This window comes from Lithobates pipiens, unplaced genomic scaffold, assembly GCF_037356315.1.
Source record: "Lithobates pipiens isolate NorthernLeopardFrog02 unplaced genomic scaffold, aLitPip1_a1.2 Scaffold_23, whole genome shotgun sequence".
Classification (NCBI taxonomy): Eukaryota; Metazoa; Chordata; class Amphibia; order Anura; family Ranidae; genus Lithobates; species Lithobates pipiens.
Window position 1 is genome coordinate 64,428,389 of NW_027507785.1, and position 19,450 is coordinate 64,447,838.

At 42.2% G+C, this 19,450-nt stretch overlaps 1 protein-coding gene across 1 annotated transcript; it reads right to left on the reverse strand.

Annotated features, from left to right (window-relative positions):
- Window positions 1-264: 264 nt before the first annotated feature.
- LOC143927601 (toxin MIT1-like) lies at window positions 265-13,545 on the reverse strand. Its single transcript, XM_077451758.1, has 3 exons — window positions 13,172-13,545; window positions 5,201-5,326; window positions 265-2,378 (listed from the first exon to the last, which is right to left on the reverse strand). The coding sequence occupies exons 1-3, from the start codon at window positions 13,253-13,255 to the stop codon at window positions 2,253-2,255; spliced, it is 336 nt and encodes a 111-aa protein (XP_077307884.1). The 5' UTR covers window positions 13,256-13,545; the 3' UTR covers window positions 265-2,252.
- Window positions 13,546-19,450: the final 5,905 nt, after the last annotated feature.

The following is a 19,450-nucleotide window of genomic DNA, read 5'->3' on the forward strand; positions in this document are numbered from 1 at the left end:
ACATTCAAGGCATGCCAGGAATGTAACTGTCAAATTTGCTTGTGCTCTCAACCATCCCAACCAGATCAAAGGCTAAGATGGCAGCTTCCTTGGCTGTAAAAGATAGAAGGGTTTAGTTCCACTTGAAACTAGCTGAAATCCTGCAGCACGGAGGCAGCGTGGGATGTGTGTGTGTGTGTGTGTGGGGGGGGGGGGGCTTGGGTAGTTAGGAGGTGGTGTGCTATCTACAGACACTGTCACTTTGTCCTTATTGTCTTCTTAAAGTGTGTCCAGAGTCAAAACTTTTTTTTGGTCTGGAAAGTCTTGGATACAATAGGCAATGGTTAGAACCCCTTTGTAATTTGTGAGAGGAAAACCCCAATGGACTGTATGTTGGCCCAGTAAAGGGATACCCATGACCAGTATACTCAAAGTGGGCTTCATTGAAAGTTTTTAGAAGGTCTCAGGAATTTAAAGATCAGAGCCCAACAAGGTACCATTAGCATTATCGTATATGGGTAATCCCCCCTATGGTGGTCCACCCCTATCCCCCTTTCCCTCGCCCACCCCCTTTTTTTCTTTTTGTATCCAGAGTCAAAACTTTTTTTTGGTCTGGATAGACTTGGATACAATAGAGAATGGTTAGAACCCTTTTGCCATTTGTGAGAGGAAATCCCCATAGACTGTATGTTCCCTACAACATTTTTCCCCTCTTGGCCCAGGAAAGGGATACCCATGACCAGTATACTTAAAGTGGTCTTCATTGAAAGTTTTTAGAAGGTCTCATGAATTTAAAGCTCAGAGCCCAACAAGGTACCATTGGCATTATCGTATATGGGTAATCCTCCCTATGGTGGTCCACCCCTATTCCCCATTCCCTCGCCACCACCCTTTTTTTCTTACTTTCCCCTTTGTTTGTGGCCCAGTTCATTGCTACTCTTCCTCCCTCTTATATTTTGTCCCTATTTATACCTTTTCATTTTTTCTATCTTGTTTCTGGCCTCCAAACACAGTCACCACATGTTCCCTCTCTGACAGGACAAGAGTTAGTTATCTAGCTTGAATGGGAGCTAAAGAAGTGTGCCATCATTCACAAGAACACAACACACACCAGCTACTACTCTAGTCTCTCTGGAACAGCTGAGCCCAAACCACCAGCTATTCTGGGGAAAGAGACTACAGTAGCAGCCGATGTGTGTTGTTGTAGCACAGACCTTCCCGCCAGCCACTAACTGTAGTCTCTCTCCAGAGAAAGCTGGTGGCTGGTGGCAGGTCAGGCTAGTCTTTCTTTTCAGTACAAGGAAGTCTTTTCAGTACATGGAAGATGGTAGAGAAGAAAAAGCACAGGGCTGGAAGATTAGATGGGAGTGTCTATTAGAATGGAGAGGGGTGGGTGGCTTAAGTGTTGGTTGTAACTTCACCAACGGAATGCCTATAAATTAAGCTACAGCCTGGGGTGTAACTACAGCTAGCAAAAACATAGAATTTTTAAAAAATTTTATTATCAAACCACTGCATGGATCTGAAAATGACTACATGCTATGTGCACTGGGTCCCTTGAGGGATTCAACAAAGATTTTAACTTCTGGTCATATGTCTTCTTTAAACTGTGGAGACAGAAGATCTTATGGTTGAATTAGCTAGATGAAGAACTCATCTAAAGCAACAAACCAGATTCTCTCTTTCATGTTGTGAACAATTAAAAAAAATAATATTAAACACATTTTTGAATTTTCAAGGTGCCCCACCACATAATAGCATAACATAAAACATCTTCACAATTTTTATTTCATACAAATAATTAAAATATTAAATAAAAAGTAGAATAAACATAGATTGGCAGCCAGTTGCAACATGTAACACCTATACATCAGAGTGTATGTTTTTGTCTCTGTGCATCAACTCTCACAATTGTAGGGCTTCATTAGTTTAGTATGTTATAACCATCTTTTATACAAACCATACCATGAGAGTAGTTCAGTTCAACACGTTTTGCAATTAAGCTTCTTCAGGAACCCAGAAGTGTTTTGTGTTTAGTATCTCTTTTACTGGGATGTGGTGCCATTTGGACAATTTTTCAATCTGAGGGGCATATGTTAATGAAAATAATGAAACCGAAAACTCTGTTTGGAAGCCATGGGATACAAGAGCTAATAGTTGTAGCTTTTTGGAATTTAGCTTCAAAAAATGTTTCATGGATATAATCTGAGAGTAAAAATTGCTGTGTTTGTGAGCATAACTGAATCCTTCACAATATCTTTTCTTGAAATCTTCTAATAATAATAATTTTTGCCTTTTAGGTATGGCAAGCACTGGTATCTGCCATCGTCCACCTTCGTACATGCTAGGTCTGGCAGGCATGGACATGTGTGAACCATTCTTTTGCCAGAATATGGAATCTAAAGAAAAAAAATACATGAAATAGTTAGGGATAGGCAGCATTTGGGTCTTTTTTTAACCCCTTATCTTCTACAATCTGTATATATAGGAAGGCCAGTATGGTGGCCGGAATTTATGGGAGGAGCCTGGGGGGGGGGGCATTTAACCAGCCCGCTCACCTGTGGTCTTTGTCAGTTTCCTGTGCGTAATACCCACCCTCCCATCCCCTTTTTAGGTCATTTCTCAAATATTAATTTCTCACAGATTATTAAATTAATTTCATTTTCATTTAATTTCCTATCTAGGGTATGCCCCCTTATTTTGGTATACCGTCCATTAGACCAAGGCACACTTTCAGGTCCATTTCATGTGGTAAGTTTTATGTTAACCCGGTATGTCATCCCTATCCCTATCGCCATAGGGCTCCAACCATATATATATATATATATATATATATATATATATATATATATATATATATATATATATATGTTCTGCAGTATGATATCTTGTGCTGGGGATACATTTATAAACACCCCCACTTTGAGAACCAGGAGCCGTCACTTTGGGGTGACTTACTAAATTTGGAGAGCGCAAAATCTGGTTCAGTTCTGCATAGAAAACAATCAGCTTCCAGTTTTTTTTTTCTTCGTCAAAGCTTTATTGAACAAGCTGAAGTTAGAAGCTTATTGGCTGCCAATGCACAACTACACCAGATTTTTCACTCTCCAGTTTTAGTTAACCAATCCCTTTGTGTGGTTGATATCTCTCAATCCAAGTTGACAGCTTATGTCCGGTCTGAATATAATCACGTTATCACTATGTCAGCTATGATCTGGTGACAATAAGCATGCTATAGGCTTCAGTGTAAATTAGAAAACACAATTCTTCAGCCTGCCGTGTCTTCTGTTTAATACTGTAATTGTAAAAAAAAAAAAAAAATTGATTATTTACTTATATTTTTGCACATTTGTCAGTCTATAATAATAAAACCAGAGTAGAGTTTTTTTTTGTTTTTTTACAGTATAGCAAATAATGTCCCTAAAAACATGAAAAATATTTAGATGTTCAAATTAGCCTTTGTCAACTTGACAGATGCATGCTTGAAAATCTTCCCCTCCCACATTCACATAGTCCCATCACAATTAAGAGGGAATATAAAAATCTCATGAGAGGTTAGCTTTTCAAGTAAATTTTTTTTTTTTTTTTATTAATCCGGGAGTAAGTTTGTTTTCAAATATGTACTGTATGGTGGCCATAGGTTTGCTCATCCAATTGTTTCCTGTGCCCTACCATACCAGTAATAAGTTGTTGATTTTTAAGGGAAGGTTTGCTACAGCAGCTCAACCCATAGAATAGGGGTCTCCAAACTTTATAAACAAAGGGTCGGTTTACTAACCTTCAAATTTAGGGGGCCTGACTGTGGCCATTGGGAGAAGAAAATGTGCTGGCGTCAGTGGGAGTTAACAATGCTCCATGATTGGTATCAGTGGGAGGAATAGTGCAACATCATTTATATCACTAGGAGGAATAGTAAACCCATCACTGGTGTCAATGGGAGGAATAGCGCCTCATCATTGGTAGCAGTGGGAGGAATAGTGGCTCATCATTGGTATCAGTGGGAGGAATAGTGCCCCATCATTGGTAGCAGTGGGAGGAATAGTGCCCCATCATTGGTATCAGTGGGAGGAATAGTGCCCCATTGTTGGTGTCAGTGGGAGAAATTGTCCCCATTGTTGGTGTCAGTGGGAGAAATAGTGCCCTGTCATTGGTATCAGTGGGAGGACTAGTGTCCTAGTCAGTGGGCGGAATAGTGCCCCACCATGGGTGTCAGTGAGAGGAACAGTGCCCTGTCATTGGTGTCATTGAGAGGAATAGTGCCCCATCATTGGTATCAGTGGAAGGAATAGTGCCCCATCATTGGTATCTGTGGGAGGTATAGTGCCCCATCATTAGTATCAGTGGAAGGTATAGTGCCCCATTATTGGTGACAGTGGAAGAAATAGTGCACTATCATCGGTTTCTGTGGGAGGAATAGTGCCTCATTATTGGTATCAGTGGGAGAAATAGTTATCATCATTGGTATCACTGGGAGGAATAGTGGCCCATAATTGGTGTTAGTGGTAGGAGGAATAGTTCCCCATTGTTGGTGTCAGTGGCAGGACTTATATCAGCAACAGCGGGAGATAATGCCCCAAGTGCTGGATAAAAGAAAGCAAAGCCCCCCCTGCAGTTTAGAGACCACTGCCATGGAAGAACCTTGAGATTTCAGGATGCATCCATGAGAATAGAGGCCAGGCCTACAACTCTACTTCATCCAGGGCAACCCACCCTTGTTTCACAACCATATTGTAATCTGTAATACAGATTTGGTTTGTGGCCCTGATGAAAGGAAAGAAAGTCCCACATTTTGGATTATCCCCACAACAGGATATCTTTCAACTGAGACACTAATTCTGGTGAAAAACAGGGATTCCTCACTATAGAGGGATTTTCTCTGGCTATGGGATAAGAAATGAAGGGGAATCGTCCAAATGGAACACACATGGTAAAAAAAAAAGGATACTTAAAAGAGTTACAACCTTTCCTTACTCTAGCCCAAAAAAGTTTTACGTATATTTCTACTTTTATAACACTTTAAACAACGCATTCAATTGCTTTGACAGTCTAAATAAGCAGATCATAATATTCAGTTTGACATAAATGAAAAAGGATGAATCCGAAGCATAAAATGCAGGTGTTTGGCAGCATCCCAAAATTCTATTTTGTGCAGGGAATAATGTGGACTTTTCCATTTCCACAGCTGCAACATTAGTAACGGTTATTATCAGCAAGGACTTACTTTATGACTTAATGGATGACAATCTTCACCCTCATTGCCAAGCGGAGTACACATACGAAGGCCTCGTATCCAAAGGCTCACCGCGCAACACATCTCTCCTCCGCACTGAAGATCCCTTTCACAAGCCTATGAATATAACAATATGTAAAAAATTAATTTCACGTGTGTGCCACATTCTTGACACGCATAATAGAAGCAACAAAATTCCGTGGAATGCCATTAAGAAAAGTCCTTGTAATACCGTAAAAGTGTGATTGTTAAATAAAAATCAGAAGCTTCCCGGAGCACCACAATGAATAGCATTGTGCACATTCAATGTGTGTTGACTGATGCTTCAAAAATTGATTGTAAGGAGCGGTCAAGGCCTTTAAACGAAAATCTAAACTGATGGTGAGTAATTGTATTTTGTGAGTAATGCCGCGTACACACGACTGGACTTTTTCGACGGACTAGGTCCGATGGTCTTCCCGACTGACTTTCTGAACGTTTGAAAATCCGTTAGTTTTGAACGTGATGACGTAAACGGGACTAAACAAGGGAGTTCAATAGCCAGTAGCCAATAGCTTCCTTTGCGTCGTATTTGGTCCGTCGGACCAGCACACAGACGAACGGTTTTCCAGATTTTTAGTCTGTCAGATATGAGTCCGTCAGATAGATTTGAAATATTTTTTATTTCTAGGTTTGCTTGACTTTTGGAGAAAAAAAAAGTCCGCTGGAGCCCACACACAATCGAATTGTCCGAGGGATTCCGATCTGCCGGACCAAGTTTGTCGGAAAGTCCGATTGTGTGTACGCGGCATAAGCCCTTCTACACACGGTCGGACATTCCGACAGAGAATGTCCGAACGGACCGTGTTGTCGGATAATCCCTCCGTGTGTGGGCTCCATCGGACTGTTTCCTTCGGAGTATCCGACGGACCAAGTTTTTCAGCTGAGCTACAAAATTTTCCGACAACATGATCCGATCGGACTTTGTCCGATTGTTTGTAGAGAATTCTGATTGGACAAAGTGCCACGCATGCTCAGATCAAATTCCTAGACCAAAGCTATTGGCTACTAGCCTGAACGTAGTCCCGTCGTAATGAAATAACGTCATCACGTTACGAACGATCGGATTTTCCGACAACTTTGTCCGACCGTGTGTATGCAACACAAGTTTCGGACAAAATCAGACGGATTTTGTTGTTGGAATGTCCGACCGTGTGTACAAGGGCTAAGACTTACCTATGTTATTACATTGTAAGCTTTGAGTGTATTTTTTTTTTATATACTTACCTTTATTATGGCGTCTTCGGGTCAGTCACATGACACGCAGAGTCCTTTATGGCTCAATGATGCAGAGAGCTCTGATCTTTGCATCATTACACTATGGGGGTTATTTACTAAAGGAAAATCCACCTAGCACTACAAGTGGAAACTACAAGTGCAAAGTGCACTTGAAATTGCACTGAAAGTGCACTTGGAAGTAAAGTCGCTGTAGATCCGAGGGGGACATTCAAGGAAAATAAAAAACAGCATTTTAGCTCGCACATGATTGGATAATGAAATCAGCAGAGCTTACCCTCATTTTAGATCTACCCCTCAGATTTACAGCGACTGCACTTCCAAGTGCACTTGCAGTGTAAAGTGGATTTGCCTTTCGTAATAACCCCCCCTGTGTGTGTGTGGGGTATCATGGTGAACCCTCTAAGGCAGGGATGTGAAATTAGCGGACCTCCAGCTGTTGCAGAACTACAAGTCCCATGAGGAATAGCAAGACTCTGACAGCCACAAGCATGACACCCAGAGGCAGGGCATAATGGGACTTGGAGTTTTGCAACAGCTGGAGGTCCGCTAATTGCATATCCCTGGTCTAAGGGGTAGGTCCATGATATACTACAAACATAAGAAGACCTTAGGGCTGGTTCACATCATTTCTGTGCATTCCTGTACGATTTCTGTGCATTCATTTGAATAGGCTGAAATCACATGAGAATGCAGAGAAAGCATCATTGCACGCATTACTTTAAAAAAAAAAAAAAAAAAACATGCGACACCAAAACAAATTGTACTGGGGTACCATGTGATTTTGTGCCTGCAAATGCACTGTATTTGTGGTTTGCATTGGGGATAGACATGGGCACTGACAGGCTGCACTGATGGGCCCCAATGAGGTGGCACTGATGGGCCCCAATGAGGTGGCACTGATGGGCACTGATATGCTGCACTGATAGGCTGCACTGATGGGCCCCAATGAGGTGGCACTGATGGGCACTGATATGCTGCACTGATAGGCGGCACTGATGGGAACTGGCTGCACTGATGATCAGTGCTCTAACTGTGTACATGTCCCCTGTACTGCCGATAATTGTCAAGTTTGTTTACATTGTGATTAGCTGTGATTGGACACAGCTGATCACATGGTAAAGGGCCACTGTGATTGGCCCTTTACAGCCGGATGCATGCCCCTGGGGGCGTGCAGGGGACGTGGTTTCCGGGAAGACGTCCATGGGCTCCCTCCTGAAACAACAGATTCACACTGTAGTTGTTTTTGTGGCTATAGCACGGTAATGAAGTGGACGGCTGACACTGATGCAGGCTGCTGACAAACGCCCAGGCGCCAGGGCGCAATTCCTAGTGGCCGTGGCAACCTGGCACCTGGGGTTTGTCGAGCCCTGCATTAAGGTAAGAAAACCTTCTGCCTTCAGAACCACTTTAAGGTGATTGTTGCTGTATTAGTGCACTTTCAACAGCACAATTGACCATTTGAGTCCTTGGGGTCTACCCCCCCCCCCCCTAAAAAAAAGTCTCACATACACAAAAGGATATTATTGGAGCCAATATTACTGGATCACATAGCTGCAACACCACTAATGTCCCGTATGTCATTCAAAGCAACCAGTGCAACCAGGGATGTTACATTTGTAAAAAGACCACCCTATGGAAGACATGAGTGTTTTGGTTCTTAAAGGGAACCATTTAAAAAAGACCTTTGAACTATAAATGATAATTCTATTGAACCAGGGTGAATAAAAATCAAAGATTAAAAAACAAAACAAAAAAAAAAACAGATTTTTTGATTTTTAATCAAATTTATTTTAATAAAATGCATTTGGAGTAAAAGCTAGTTTTCTATTTAAGATATGTTAAAAATGTAGTTTGTTCAGCATGAAATGGAGCTTTTATGTAGCATGAGGTTGTATATTCTGCAATATTTAAATTTTTTGGTAAACTCATTCAATGAATCCAAGCTCTGCAAGCTGAGATAACAGGCACTACATTGATGGATTCACACAATGTCAAAGTAACCATGAGATAAAACAAAGTTCAGGAATACTTCTTTATCCCGTTGGTTTGTAAATCTATGTACACTACAAACTGTATGATTTAATTGGTTCTGATATCGCTGTTTTACTAACCTGACAGTTTATTATTCTAAATAGGAAACCTTCATTTTGTTTGCAAATATTAAAGATTCTAACTACCAACGAGAATAAGTCCTTACATTTAAAGAGCACCTGTCATTTTAGATTAATCATGGCAGCACATGTTAGTGGGTATCCAATCAGCTGCTGCCGCCACATCCCTCACCTTGTTGTGTCACTACCGCATCACCAGCCGTCCCATTAAAGTGAATGGGACTGTCGGTGAGTCAACAGCCGGTCAGAGGAAGGAGCCGCAGCGGGACAGAGATGACAGTTGTGGGACAGAGATGACAGTTGAGCTTTAAAAATTATGATTTAAATCAGATCCACCCTGTGCTGAACACAAGAGGCAACAGACTAAATGTGGACCTCAGATTTCTAAAGCCCCGTACACACGAGAGGACTTATGTCCGACAGACCTCCAAAGGAGTTCCGCCGGAGTTCCGACGGAGTTCTGGCGGACTTTTCGACCGGACGGACTTGGACACACACCATCACACCAAACTCCGACGGAGTCGAACGTGATGACGTACGACTGGATTCGAATAAGGAAGTTCATAGCCAGTAGCCAATAGCTGCCCTAGCGTCGGTTTTAGTCCGTCGGAGTAGCATACACACGAGCGGATTTTTCGAAGGGGACCGGGTCCGGCGGAGTTCCGTCGGGAAAATTTGAAGCATGCTTCATTTCTAAAGTCCGTCAGACTTTTGCGAAGCTAAAGTCCGTTGCAGCCCACACACGATCGGATAGTCTGACGGACTCGGTCTGACGGACTTTGGATGTTGAAAAGTCCGCTCGTGTGTACGGGGCTTTACTCATTAATACCGTATTTATCGACGTATAACACGCACCCTATGTTTAGGAAGGAATTTTAAGGAAAAAAACTTTTAGGAGTGAAGTTTAAGGAAAAAAACTTACATTTAAATGCCCATCAATGCAGCCTTATCAGTGTCCATCTGCAGCCTTGTCTATCAATGCAGCCTTATCAGTGTCCATCTGCAGCCTTGTCTATCAATGCAGCCTTATCAGTGTCCATCTGCAGCCTTGTCTATCATTGCAGCCTTGCCCAGTGTCCATCTCAAGCCTTGCCCAGTCTCTTTGCAGCATTGTCAGTCTCTTTGCAGGATTGCCCTGATTTAAATTTGGCGGTGATCTCCACTGACTGTGAGCAGAGAGGAGCGAGCGGAGCCGAGATACACAAAGCCAAGTGTACTTCGGCTAGACTCGGCTCTGCTCACAGTCTGCGAGAGGAGCCGAGTCTAGCCGAAGTACACCCGGCTTTCTGCATGTCAGCGGCGCTCACTCCTCTCGCAATCAGTGGAGGTGGGCGTGACTGTGAGAGGAGCCGAGTAAAGCCTAGTGTACTTTGGCTTTGTGTATCTCGGCTCCGCTTGCTCCTTTCCTCACAATCAGTGGGGGATCGGCGAGGATCGGTGTATAACACGCACCCACAATTTTACCCTGATTTTAAGGGGGAAAAAAGTGTGTGTTATACACCGATAAATACGGTATATATGGCCATTCTCACCTCAGTGACTTATTACCCCACATGTGTGTTTTTTCTATGATTTATTCAGCTTTTCTGGAAGTGGGTTCATTTTAAAAAAAAAAAAACATTTTTGGATGTGCTGCTAAAAGCGGAGTGCCACTCGTTTGCAAGTTTATTAAAAGTCAGCAGCTATAAAAAGTCTAGCTGCTGATTTTTAATAAACAGACACTCACCTGTTCCACGGTCCATCAATGCGGCCACCCGAAGCCTCTCTCCTCTCCCTCTCCGCCGGCATTGCAAGTGTGGGCACCTGGCTGTGACACATTGCAACTTCACAGCCAGGTGTGCACTGCGTATGCACGAGTCACGCTGCGCTCTCTTAGTGGCCAGGCAATCTTCTGGGATCTGTGAAGTCCAAGAAGATTGCATAGAGGGAGGGGAAGAGGAGGAGTCGCCTAGGGAGAAGGGGGAGTTGCCTAGACGGAGAGGCGATGAGAACAGGAAGAGCGAGCTGGGTACCTGTCAAAACTAGGTACCCGCCCCCCAAAGGAATGCTTAAAGCAGAAGTTCCACTTATGGGTGGAACTCCACTTTAAGGCTCGGTTCACACCTTTGCATTTTTTGGTGCTCTTCGCTTTTTTGCAGAAATGCACAACAGTCCATTTGACATGGTTTCCTATAGGACGCGTTCACATCTATGCAATTTTGGAAACGGTCAGAGTGAGTGCTGCCGCCACTGGGGAGCTACAGTTCATTGAGGGAACCATGGATGCCAACATGTACTGTGACATACTGAAGCAGAGCATGATCCCCTCCCTTCAGAGACTGGGCCGCAGGGTAGTATTCCAACATGATAACGACCCCAAACACACCTCCAAGATGACCACTGCCTTGTTAAAGAAGCTGAGGGTAAAGGTGATGGACTGGCCAAGCATTTCCCCAGACCTAAACCCTATTGAGCATCTGTGGGGTATCCTCAAATGGAAGGTGGAGGAGCGCAAGGTCTCTAACATCCACCAGCTCCGTGATGTCATCATGGAGGAGGGGAAGAGGACTCCAGTGGCAACCTGTGAAGCTCTGGTGAATTCCATGCCCAACAGGGTTAATGAAGTGCTGGAAAATAATGCTGACCTCACAAAATATTGATGCTTTGGACACAATTTGGACATTTTCACTTAGAGGTGTACTCACTTTTGTTGCCAGCAGTTTAGACATTAATGGCTGTGTGTTGAGTTATTTTGAGGGGATAGCAAATTTACACTGTTATACAAGCTGTACACTCACTACTTTACATTGTAGCAAAGTGTAATTTCTTCAGTGTTGTCACATGAAAAGATAGAATAAAATATTTACAAAAATGGGAGGGGTGTACTCACTTTTGTGAGATACTGTATATATATATATATATATATATATATATATATATATATATATTTTTTTTTTTTTGTCTTGTTGAATGGTTAGATCTCATCTGTTGGTCCATGTCCCCATTGATGGAATTTTACCCCCTCTATTTGTCCTAATGACTACTATCAACAGAGCTGACACTGATGGAGAACCCAAAGTAGCATTAAACCTTCCTATTTTTTATATTTGAAAGTATTCACTTACACCATGGAAACCTAGAACATATTTTGTGAACATTTCCCCGATCTCTTAATTTTTTTTCTTGTCCCTTCTTCCTTACGGATCTATGCTGCTAGCTTTAACTTCAGGTTGGACAGGAAGCAGAAACTGTAAAGGTTCCATGACCACTTGTGTGAGCAGTGATTGGTTATAGCACCTTGCCCCGCCCTTTCAGATTTACACAGTGTCGGGGCAAGGTCATCTAGAGCCCGGGGTAAACATGCCAAGTTATGATCCCCGCCACCCCAGATGCATGGGTATTATGTGAAAGCAAAATCCCCTCCCCCTTCCAGAAAAAACAATCTGCATGCTTACCCCTAAGCATAAATTCCCCCTCTTCCCAGTACAAATCCACTCCCCTGCTAAAATCCCCCCTTCCAGCACAAATCCCCCATCCTCCCCAGTTTAAATATTCTCATTCCACATATGCTCCGAGTACAACCCCCCCCCAAAAAAATCCCCCCTTACTGACACAAACCCTCTACCCCTCTAATTTTCCCTCCGAGCACAAATCCCCCCCTCCTAATCCCCGCCAGCACGAATTCCCTCCCCCAATCCTCTATCCTAGCACAACTCCCCCCACAATTTTCCCCTCCTAGCACAAATGCCCCCCAAACATACCTATTAGCACAAATCCCCCTCCTGAAAACTTTTTGCCCTCCTAGAACAAATCACCTCCCCTCCTACTATAATATCTTTTCTAGAGCAAACCCCCAAAATTGCCCCTCCTAGCACAAATCCTCTTCCCCCCATCCCTCCTATCAACACAATTTCACCCCAAATCACCACTCCTAGCATGCCTCCCTAAACTTCCCCTCCTAGAACAGTTCTTTCTTCCTTTCTCTCCCCAAATTCCCCCTCCCAAAACAAATCCCCTCCCTCCAATCTCCTTGTGGTGCCCCTGCCCCTCACATGATACCACAGTCCCCAGGGCAGCCACCCCACCCCTTGTGCCAGCCCTGGCTTTATATACAGCCCCTCTTCCATTATGATAAAACAGTGCATGCTTGCCCCATCCGCTCTACATAGTCACAATCCCCCATTGATAAAACAGAGCATGAGTGCCCTTTCTCAGGTTAAAATGAACACAACTTAGATACTTCACATTATAGTGGCTCTAAAAGTTTTTTTACCCTAATAAATTCTCTGCATTAAAGTGGTTGTAAAATCAGAAGTTATTTTTTAACTTTAATGCATTCTATGCATTAAGATAAAACATGTTTAGTGCCATACTGCCAACACACATGCGCAGGTTAGGGTGGCTCCTTGAGAACCTAGAAGGTGTTGGAGCCACCCTAAAGATGGAAATGGAGTACAGAGAAACTTCAAAGACAGAATGTTCACAAGTGACAGGCTGCAGACTGAAAGCAAAGAAAAGTCCTGCCGTATTCTGGCTGCTCTATATAACATTGAGGGTAAATAACAGGTAAAGGCACACAGATATCTGCACTCACCCCTGTGATGACAGCCGTGTCCCCGCACTCCACAAGAAGGAAAACCAAGCCCAGGAGAAACGGCAGACAGGTCAGTTTTCTCATAATAATGAAGGCGTGGCCGGAGGTGATATCCGCGGGGGAGGTCAAGGCTTGCTCAGGAGAGGAGCGGACGGAGGAGCAGATGAAGAAGTAGAAGGAGATCACCGGACTGGAGCCGTGTAACGTCTGTCTCTGGCTGCCTCTCTCCGGACTCCGGAGCCGTTATAAAGCTCCGCTCACCCTCACCGACCTCCATGACTCACCCGGAGATAAAGAGGAGCACAAAGATGCGCAACGGCCGCCAATCACAGGGAGGGAGACCGGCGGGCCCGCCCACAAGCGGACTGCACTTATTCTGCTCTCTGCTTTGGTCCAGCAAGATTACTGGGAAAGTGTGGTCACCTAAGATGTGATGGGAATGAAAATATAACACAGGGGGGGGGGGGGGGGGGGTTAATTCACTTTTTATGGGCTCACCAATGCATATGCAGAATTGAAATTACATATGCATATTGTTACCATACTGGAAGAAAAACTGCCATTGTGTGTGTGTATATATATATATATATATATATATATATATATATATATATATATATATTTTTTTTTTTACACTGTTAATTGCAAACCTGACATGGTAATCATATAAAAAAAAGTATATAATGAATGTAAACCCTAAATAATAATATAATAAAATGTCGTGAAAAAAAATGTAAACAGATACGCACAGGGACACATGCATTTTACAATCTATAGATTTATACCCAGTAAAGTAATTCCTATACCCATTTTAGTAATAGTAAATATGTATTTACTATTATAGAATTACTGTATAGAAACCTGTCATGACAATAATAAAAATGTATGCATGTGTGTGTATATATACACATAAATATATATATTATTATTATTAATATGATTATTATTAATACAGTGTTAAATGTAAACCTTTCATGGCATGAAAAAGTAAAAAAAAATGAAATAGATACTTACAGGGGCACATGCATTTTACAATGTCAGGTCTATACCCTGGAAAGTAATGTCCTTGGTGTATATACATACAAATACACATGTACAGTACATACACCAATATATATATATATATATATATATATATATATATATATATATATATATATATATAGTGTGTGTGTTTGCATATTCGTTTTAACTATTTACCAAAATGATGGAGCAGGATGTGTTTTTTTTTTTACATAACTGTGTCTCCAGATCATTTTCATTCCAATCAAGCCTTCAGTGGCTTAGTTTTCTGTTCTCTTCAATACATTCCTCATGTAAGGATAATGCCAGCTAGAATGTGGTGGCATTTTTTTTTTTGTCTGTTAAATCCCATGTGATCTTTAAGAGCTGACTTTTTGTATGAAATTTTAGGGCAGAAATTGAAATGATAACACGTACGCAGTCAGTTATATAGTTATTCTGGTTAAAAAAAAAAAGACTCAAGTCCAATCAGTGCAACCCACAGAGAGGAAAAAAAAACACAAATCAAAAACCTCCATATACACAATTCTATACCCACAGTTGATCCCGAGGACGGCAAAGTAAACCCCAATAAAGAATGATCCAACTTGTTCAACAGGGGAGGGAGGGGATTTCTTTCGGATCCACCAAGAGGCAATTGGAAATTCCCTGGATCAACTTTGCCTATAAATGTTAGCATCCAGCTATATTTTGTGCATTTTTTTAAAACATTTTTTTAAAACTTTTAGTGAATGAAATGCAAATTTTTTTTTGATGGTAAAATACAGTGCCTTGCAAAAGTATTCACCCCCTTTGCATTTTTTTGTGTTTTGTTGCCTCACAACCTGGAATTAACATGGATTGTTTGAGGATTTGCCTTATTTAATTTACAGAACATGCCCACAACTTTGAAGATGTTTTTTTTTATTGTGAAGCAAACAACAAATAGGACAAAATAATAGAAAAAGTCAATGTGCATAACTATTCACCCCCTTAAGTCAATACTTTGTAGAGCCACCTTTTGTAGCTATCACAGCTCTAAGTCACTTTGGATAAGTCTCTATGAGTTGCCACATCTTACCACTGGGATTTCTGCCCATTCCTCCTTGAAAAACTGCTCCAGCTCCTTCAAGTTGGATGGTTTGCGCTTGTGAACAGCAATCTTTATTTCTGACCACAGATTTTCTATCAGATTGAGGTCTGGGCTTTGACTAGGCCCTTCCAACACATTTACATATTTTCCCTTAAACCACTCAAGTGTTGCTTTAGCAGTGTCCCGCTGGAAGGTGAACCTCCGTCCTAGCCTCAAATCACACACAGAGTAGTACAAGTTTTGTTCAAGAATATCCTTGTATTTAGCACCATCCATCTTTCCCTCAACTCTGACCAGTTTCCCAGTCCCGACTGCTGAAAAACATCCCCAATGTTGCTGCCACCACCATGTTTCACAGTGGGGATGGTGTTCTTTGGGTGATGTGTTGGGTTTGCGCCAGACATAGCGTTTTCTTTGATGGGCAAAAAGTTAAATTTTTGTCTCATCAGACCAGAGCACCTTCCTCTATACATTCTCGGAGTCTCCCACGTGGTTTTTCGCAAACTCAAAATGTGCCATTTTGTTTTTTTGCTGAAAGTAATGTCTTTCTTCTGGCCACTCTGCCATGAAGCTCAACTCTATGGAAAGTACAGCTTATTGTTGTCCTATGTACAGATTCTCCAGTCTCTGCTGTGGAACTCTGCAGATCCTTCAGGATTACCTCAGGTCTCTGTGCTGATCTCTCTCTGATTAATGCCATCCTTGCCCGTTCCATGAGTTTTGGTGTGCGGCCATCTCTTGGCAGGTTTGCTGTTGTGCCATGTTCTTTCCATTTGGTTATGATAGATTTGATGGTGCTCCTAGGGATCATCAAAGATTTGGATATTTTTTTTTATAACCTAACCCTGACTTGTACTTTTCAACAATATTGTCCCTTACTTGTTTGGAGAGTTCCTTGGTCTTCATGGCAGTGTTTGGCTAGTGGTGCCTCTTGCTTAGGTGTTGCAGCCTCTGGGGCCTTTCAAAAAGGTGTGTATATGTAATGACAGATCATGTGACACTTAGATTGCACACAGGTTGACATCATTTCACTAATTATGTGACTTCTGAAGGTAATTGGTTACACCAGAGATTTTTATGGGCTTCATAACAAAGGGGGTGAATACATACGCACGTGCCAATTTCCATTTTTCTATTTCTGAAAAATAGATTTATGTATATATTTTTCTAATTTTACTTCACCAACTTAGACTATTGTGTTCTGATCCATCACATATAATTCAGATAAAAAAAAAAAAACATTGAACTAAAGGCTGTAATGTAACAAAATAGGTAAAAAGCCAAGGGGGTGAATACTTTTGCAAGGCACTGTATAGACACTAAAACTTTTAGTAAATTAAATAATAATTTTTTGATGGTAAATCACATCAAATTAGGCCCCGTTATGAATATTATACTGAATTGACCCAAAAGTAGCTTCAGTTTCTGTATATGAGCATGTCCACCAATAATGATGAAGAGGAAGCAGATTAGCAACAGCAATCACTCTAGACTGTTATTGTTAAGTATAAGCTTTAGTTGTAACACTGAAATATAAAACAATATGATCTTTAGGCGGCCATGTTTGATTTTATCAGTTGGTTGATATTGCAGCAGTTGCATTTCTGAGGTCATGGTTATTCTATAGCAGGCATTCTCAAACAGGGCTCCTTCAGAGGTTGCTAGGAGTCGCTTGAACAAAAAGCACTGGTAACGTCTCACAACAAGATAGTATCTTGACACCGTAGCACTAAAGGATTCCAGAGAAACAATTCAAACAGCCTTGAATATCTACTGTACATTGGCATAACAGCTGATGCATTTTGGGGGCATGCCCCCTTCTTCAGGGCAACCCTGGTCTGGGCTCACCATAGTTTCATAGTTAGTTAGGTTGAATAAAGACACCAGTCCATCCAGTTCAACCTGAGTAAGTGTCTACAATTGTCCCTATCCCTGTACATTGCACACTCACATTGGTCCCTATCCTCAAGGAGCCCACAATCCAAGGTCCCCATTCATATACTGGGGCCAATTTTGGACAGAAGCCAGAAGCCAATGAACCTACCTGCATGTCTTTGTATTGTACCATCTACTCTTATATATAGAAACTTTTGTCTCAGGGGAGGGGAGGGCGAAGGAGAGAGGGATCAGAAAAGAAGCTTGCTCAACCCAAAGGTTAAACTCCAAAGCTCTGTAAAAAAAATTGTAAAAAACCAAATCAACCTTTAGGCTCGGTTCACACTGCCGGGAATTGGCATCCAACTTGTGAGACTCCAAGTTGCGTGAAATGTGAAATCCCATGTTAGTCAATAAGAGTTGTCTTGATTAGCACTGCTGAAGTTGCTCCAACTTTAGAAAAGGTTCCTGTACTACATTAAGCTGACTTCTATCTGACTTTTGCCCATAGAGTTTAAAGGAAGTCGCCTCCAAGTCAGATCCTCATCTATATTGATGTGATTTGGATCTGACATTACAAGAAGATTACCCAGGCATTCCCTGTGGTGTAGCCCCTTCTTCCCTTCAAAGTCGCATCCAGTTGCATCAAAGTAGTACTCAAATCTCATCAAGTAACTAGCAAATCAACAGGAAGTCGCACTGTAAGTCGCATGACTTTCAGGTCACAATAGAGTGAACTGAGCCTTAAGTTGTATATACACTATATTCCCAAAAAGCCCAGTCTTAGTCTGTAGGGTTCAGTATTGAGTTGGCCCACTCTTTGCAGCTATAACAGCTTCAACTCTTCTGGGAAGGCTGTGCACAAGGTTTAGGAGTGTGTCTATGGGAATGTTTGACCAATCTTCCAGAAGCGCTTTTGTGGGGTCAGGCACTGATATGGACGAGAAGGCACTGGCTCGCAGTCTCCAATCTAATTGATCCGAAAGGTGTTCTTTTGGGTCGAGGTCCCCAAACTCGCTCATCCATGTCTTTATGGACTTTGCTTTGTGCACTGGTGCGCAGTCATGTTGAAACAGGAAGGGACCATCTCCAAACTGTTCCCACAAAGTTGGGAGCATGAAATTGTCCAAAATATCTTGGTATGCTGATGCCTTTATGCCCTGTACACACGGTCAGACATTCCGACGACAAAATCTGTCAGATTTTTTCAGACGGATTTTGGCCCAAACTTGTCTGGTATACACACGGTCGCACAGTTGTCGGAAAATCTGATCATTCAGAACACAGTGATGTAGAACACGTACGACGGAACTATAAAGAGCACAGTAGCCAATAGCTTTCGTCTCGTAATTTATTCTGAGCATGCATGGCACTTTGTCCGTCGGAATTATCTACACACTATCGGAATGTAAACGATTGGAATGTAAATGATTGGATTTTGTTGTCGGAAAATTTTAGTTCCTGCTCTCAAACTTGTGTGTTGGAAATTCCAATGGAAAAAGTTCTATGAAGCCTACACACGATCGGATTTTCCGACAACAAGATCCAATCGCACATTTTCCGTCGAAAAGTGCGACCAGGGATAAGAGTTTCCTTCACTGGAGCTAAAGGGCCAAGCTCAACCCGTGAAACCCTCCCTGGTTCCAGCACTAGTGATGGCCGAACGGTTCGCCCGGCGGTCGTTTCGCGGCGAATTTCCGACTTTCGCCGTCCGCGGGTTCGAACGCCTTTTTCCGTCGTTCGCCCCGGCGGACTTACGTGTTTAATGTATACAAGAACTTTAACCTTTCGTGACACGTTTATCATGTGTTACAGGACAACCAATTGAGACATGACAGCTCATGGACACTTGGACATTCCCCCTAACCTATAAATACACCCGATCCGGTGGCCATTTTACATTCTTTCTTCTGTCACTGTAGGGAAAGGATCCTGTGTGGAGTAGGGACAGAGAAAACGCTAGCTATTTGGTACACAAAAGTTCTTTTCAGGACTGGTATAGGTGTTAGGTCAGCAGCCTGAGTTTCTTTTGTCAGTTTAGATAAAGGGACAGAGCGCTGTATGCTGCTATTTTAGGGACAGCTCAGCCAGATTAGTCTTTCTTCATCATCATCATCATCATCATCATTAGCTGTTACTATCAGGTCCACAAAAGAGCTGTTCCAGCTAATCGTTCCAGCCTACTCTTTTTTGCCAATTTGTATAGGGACAGGCAGGAAGCAGTGTGTCAGGCAGTGAGGATAATTTTAAAGACTTGCTGTTACTATTAGTTCCACAAAGGTTCTTTTCAGGACTGGTATCAGTGGTAC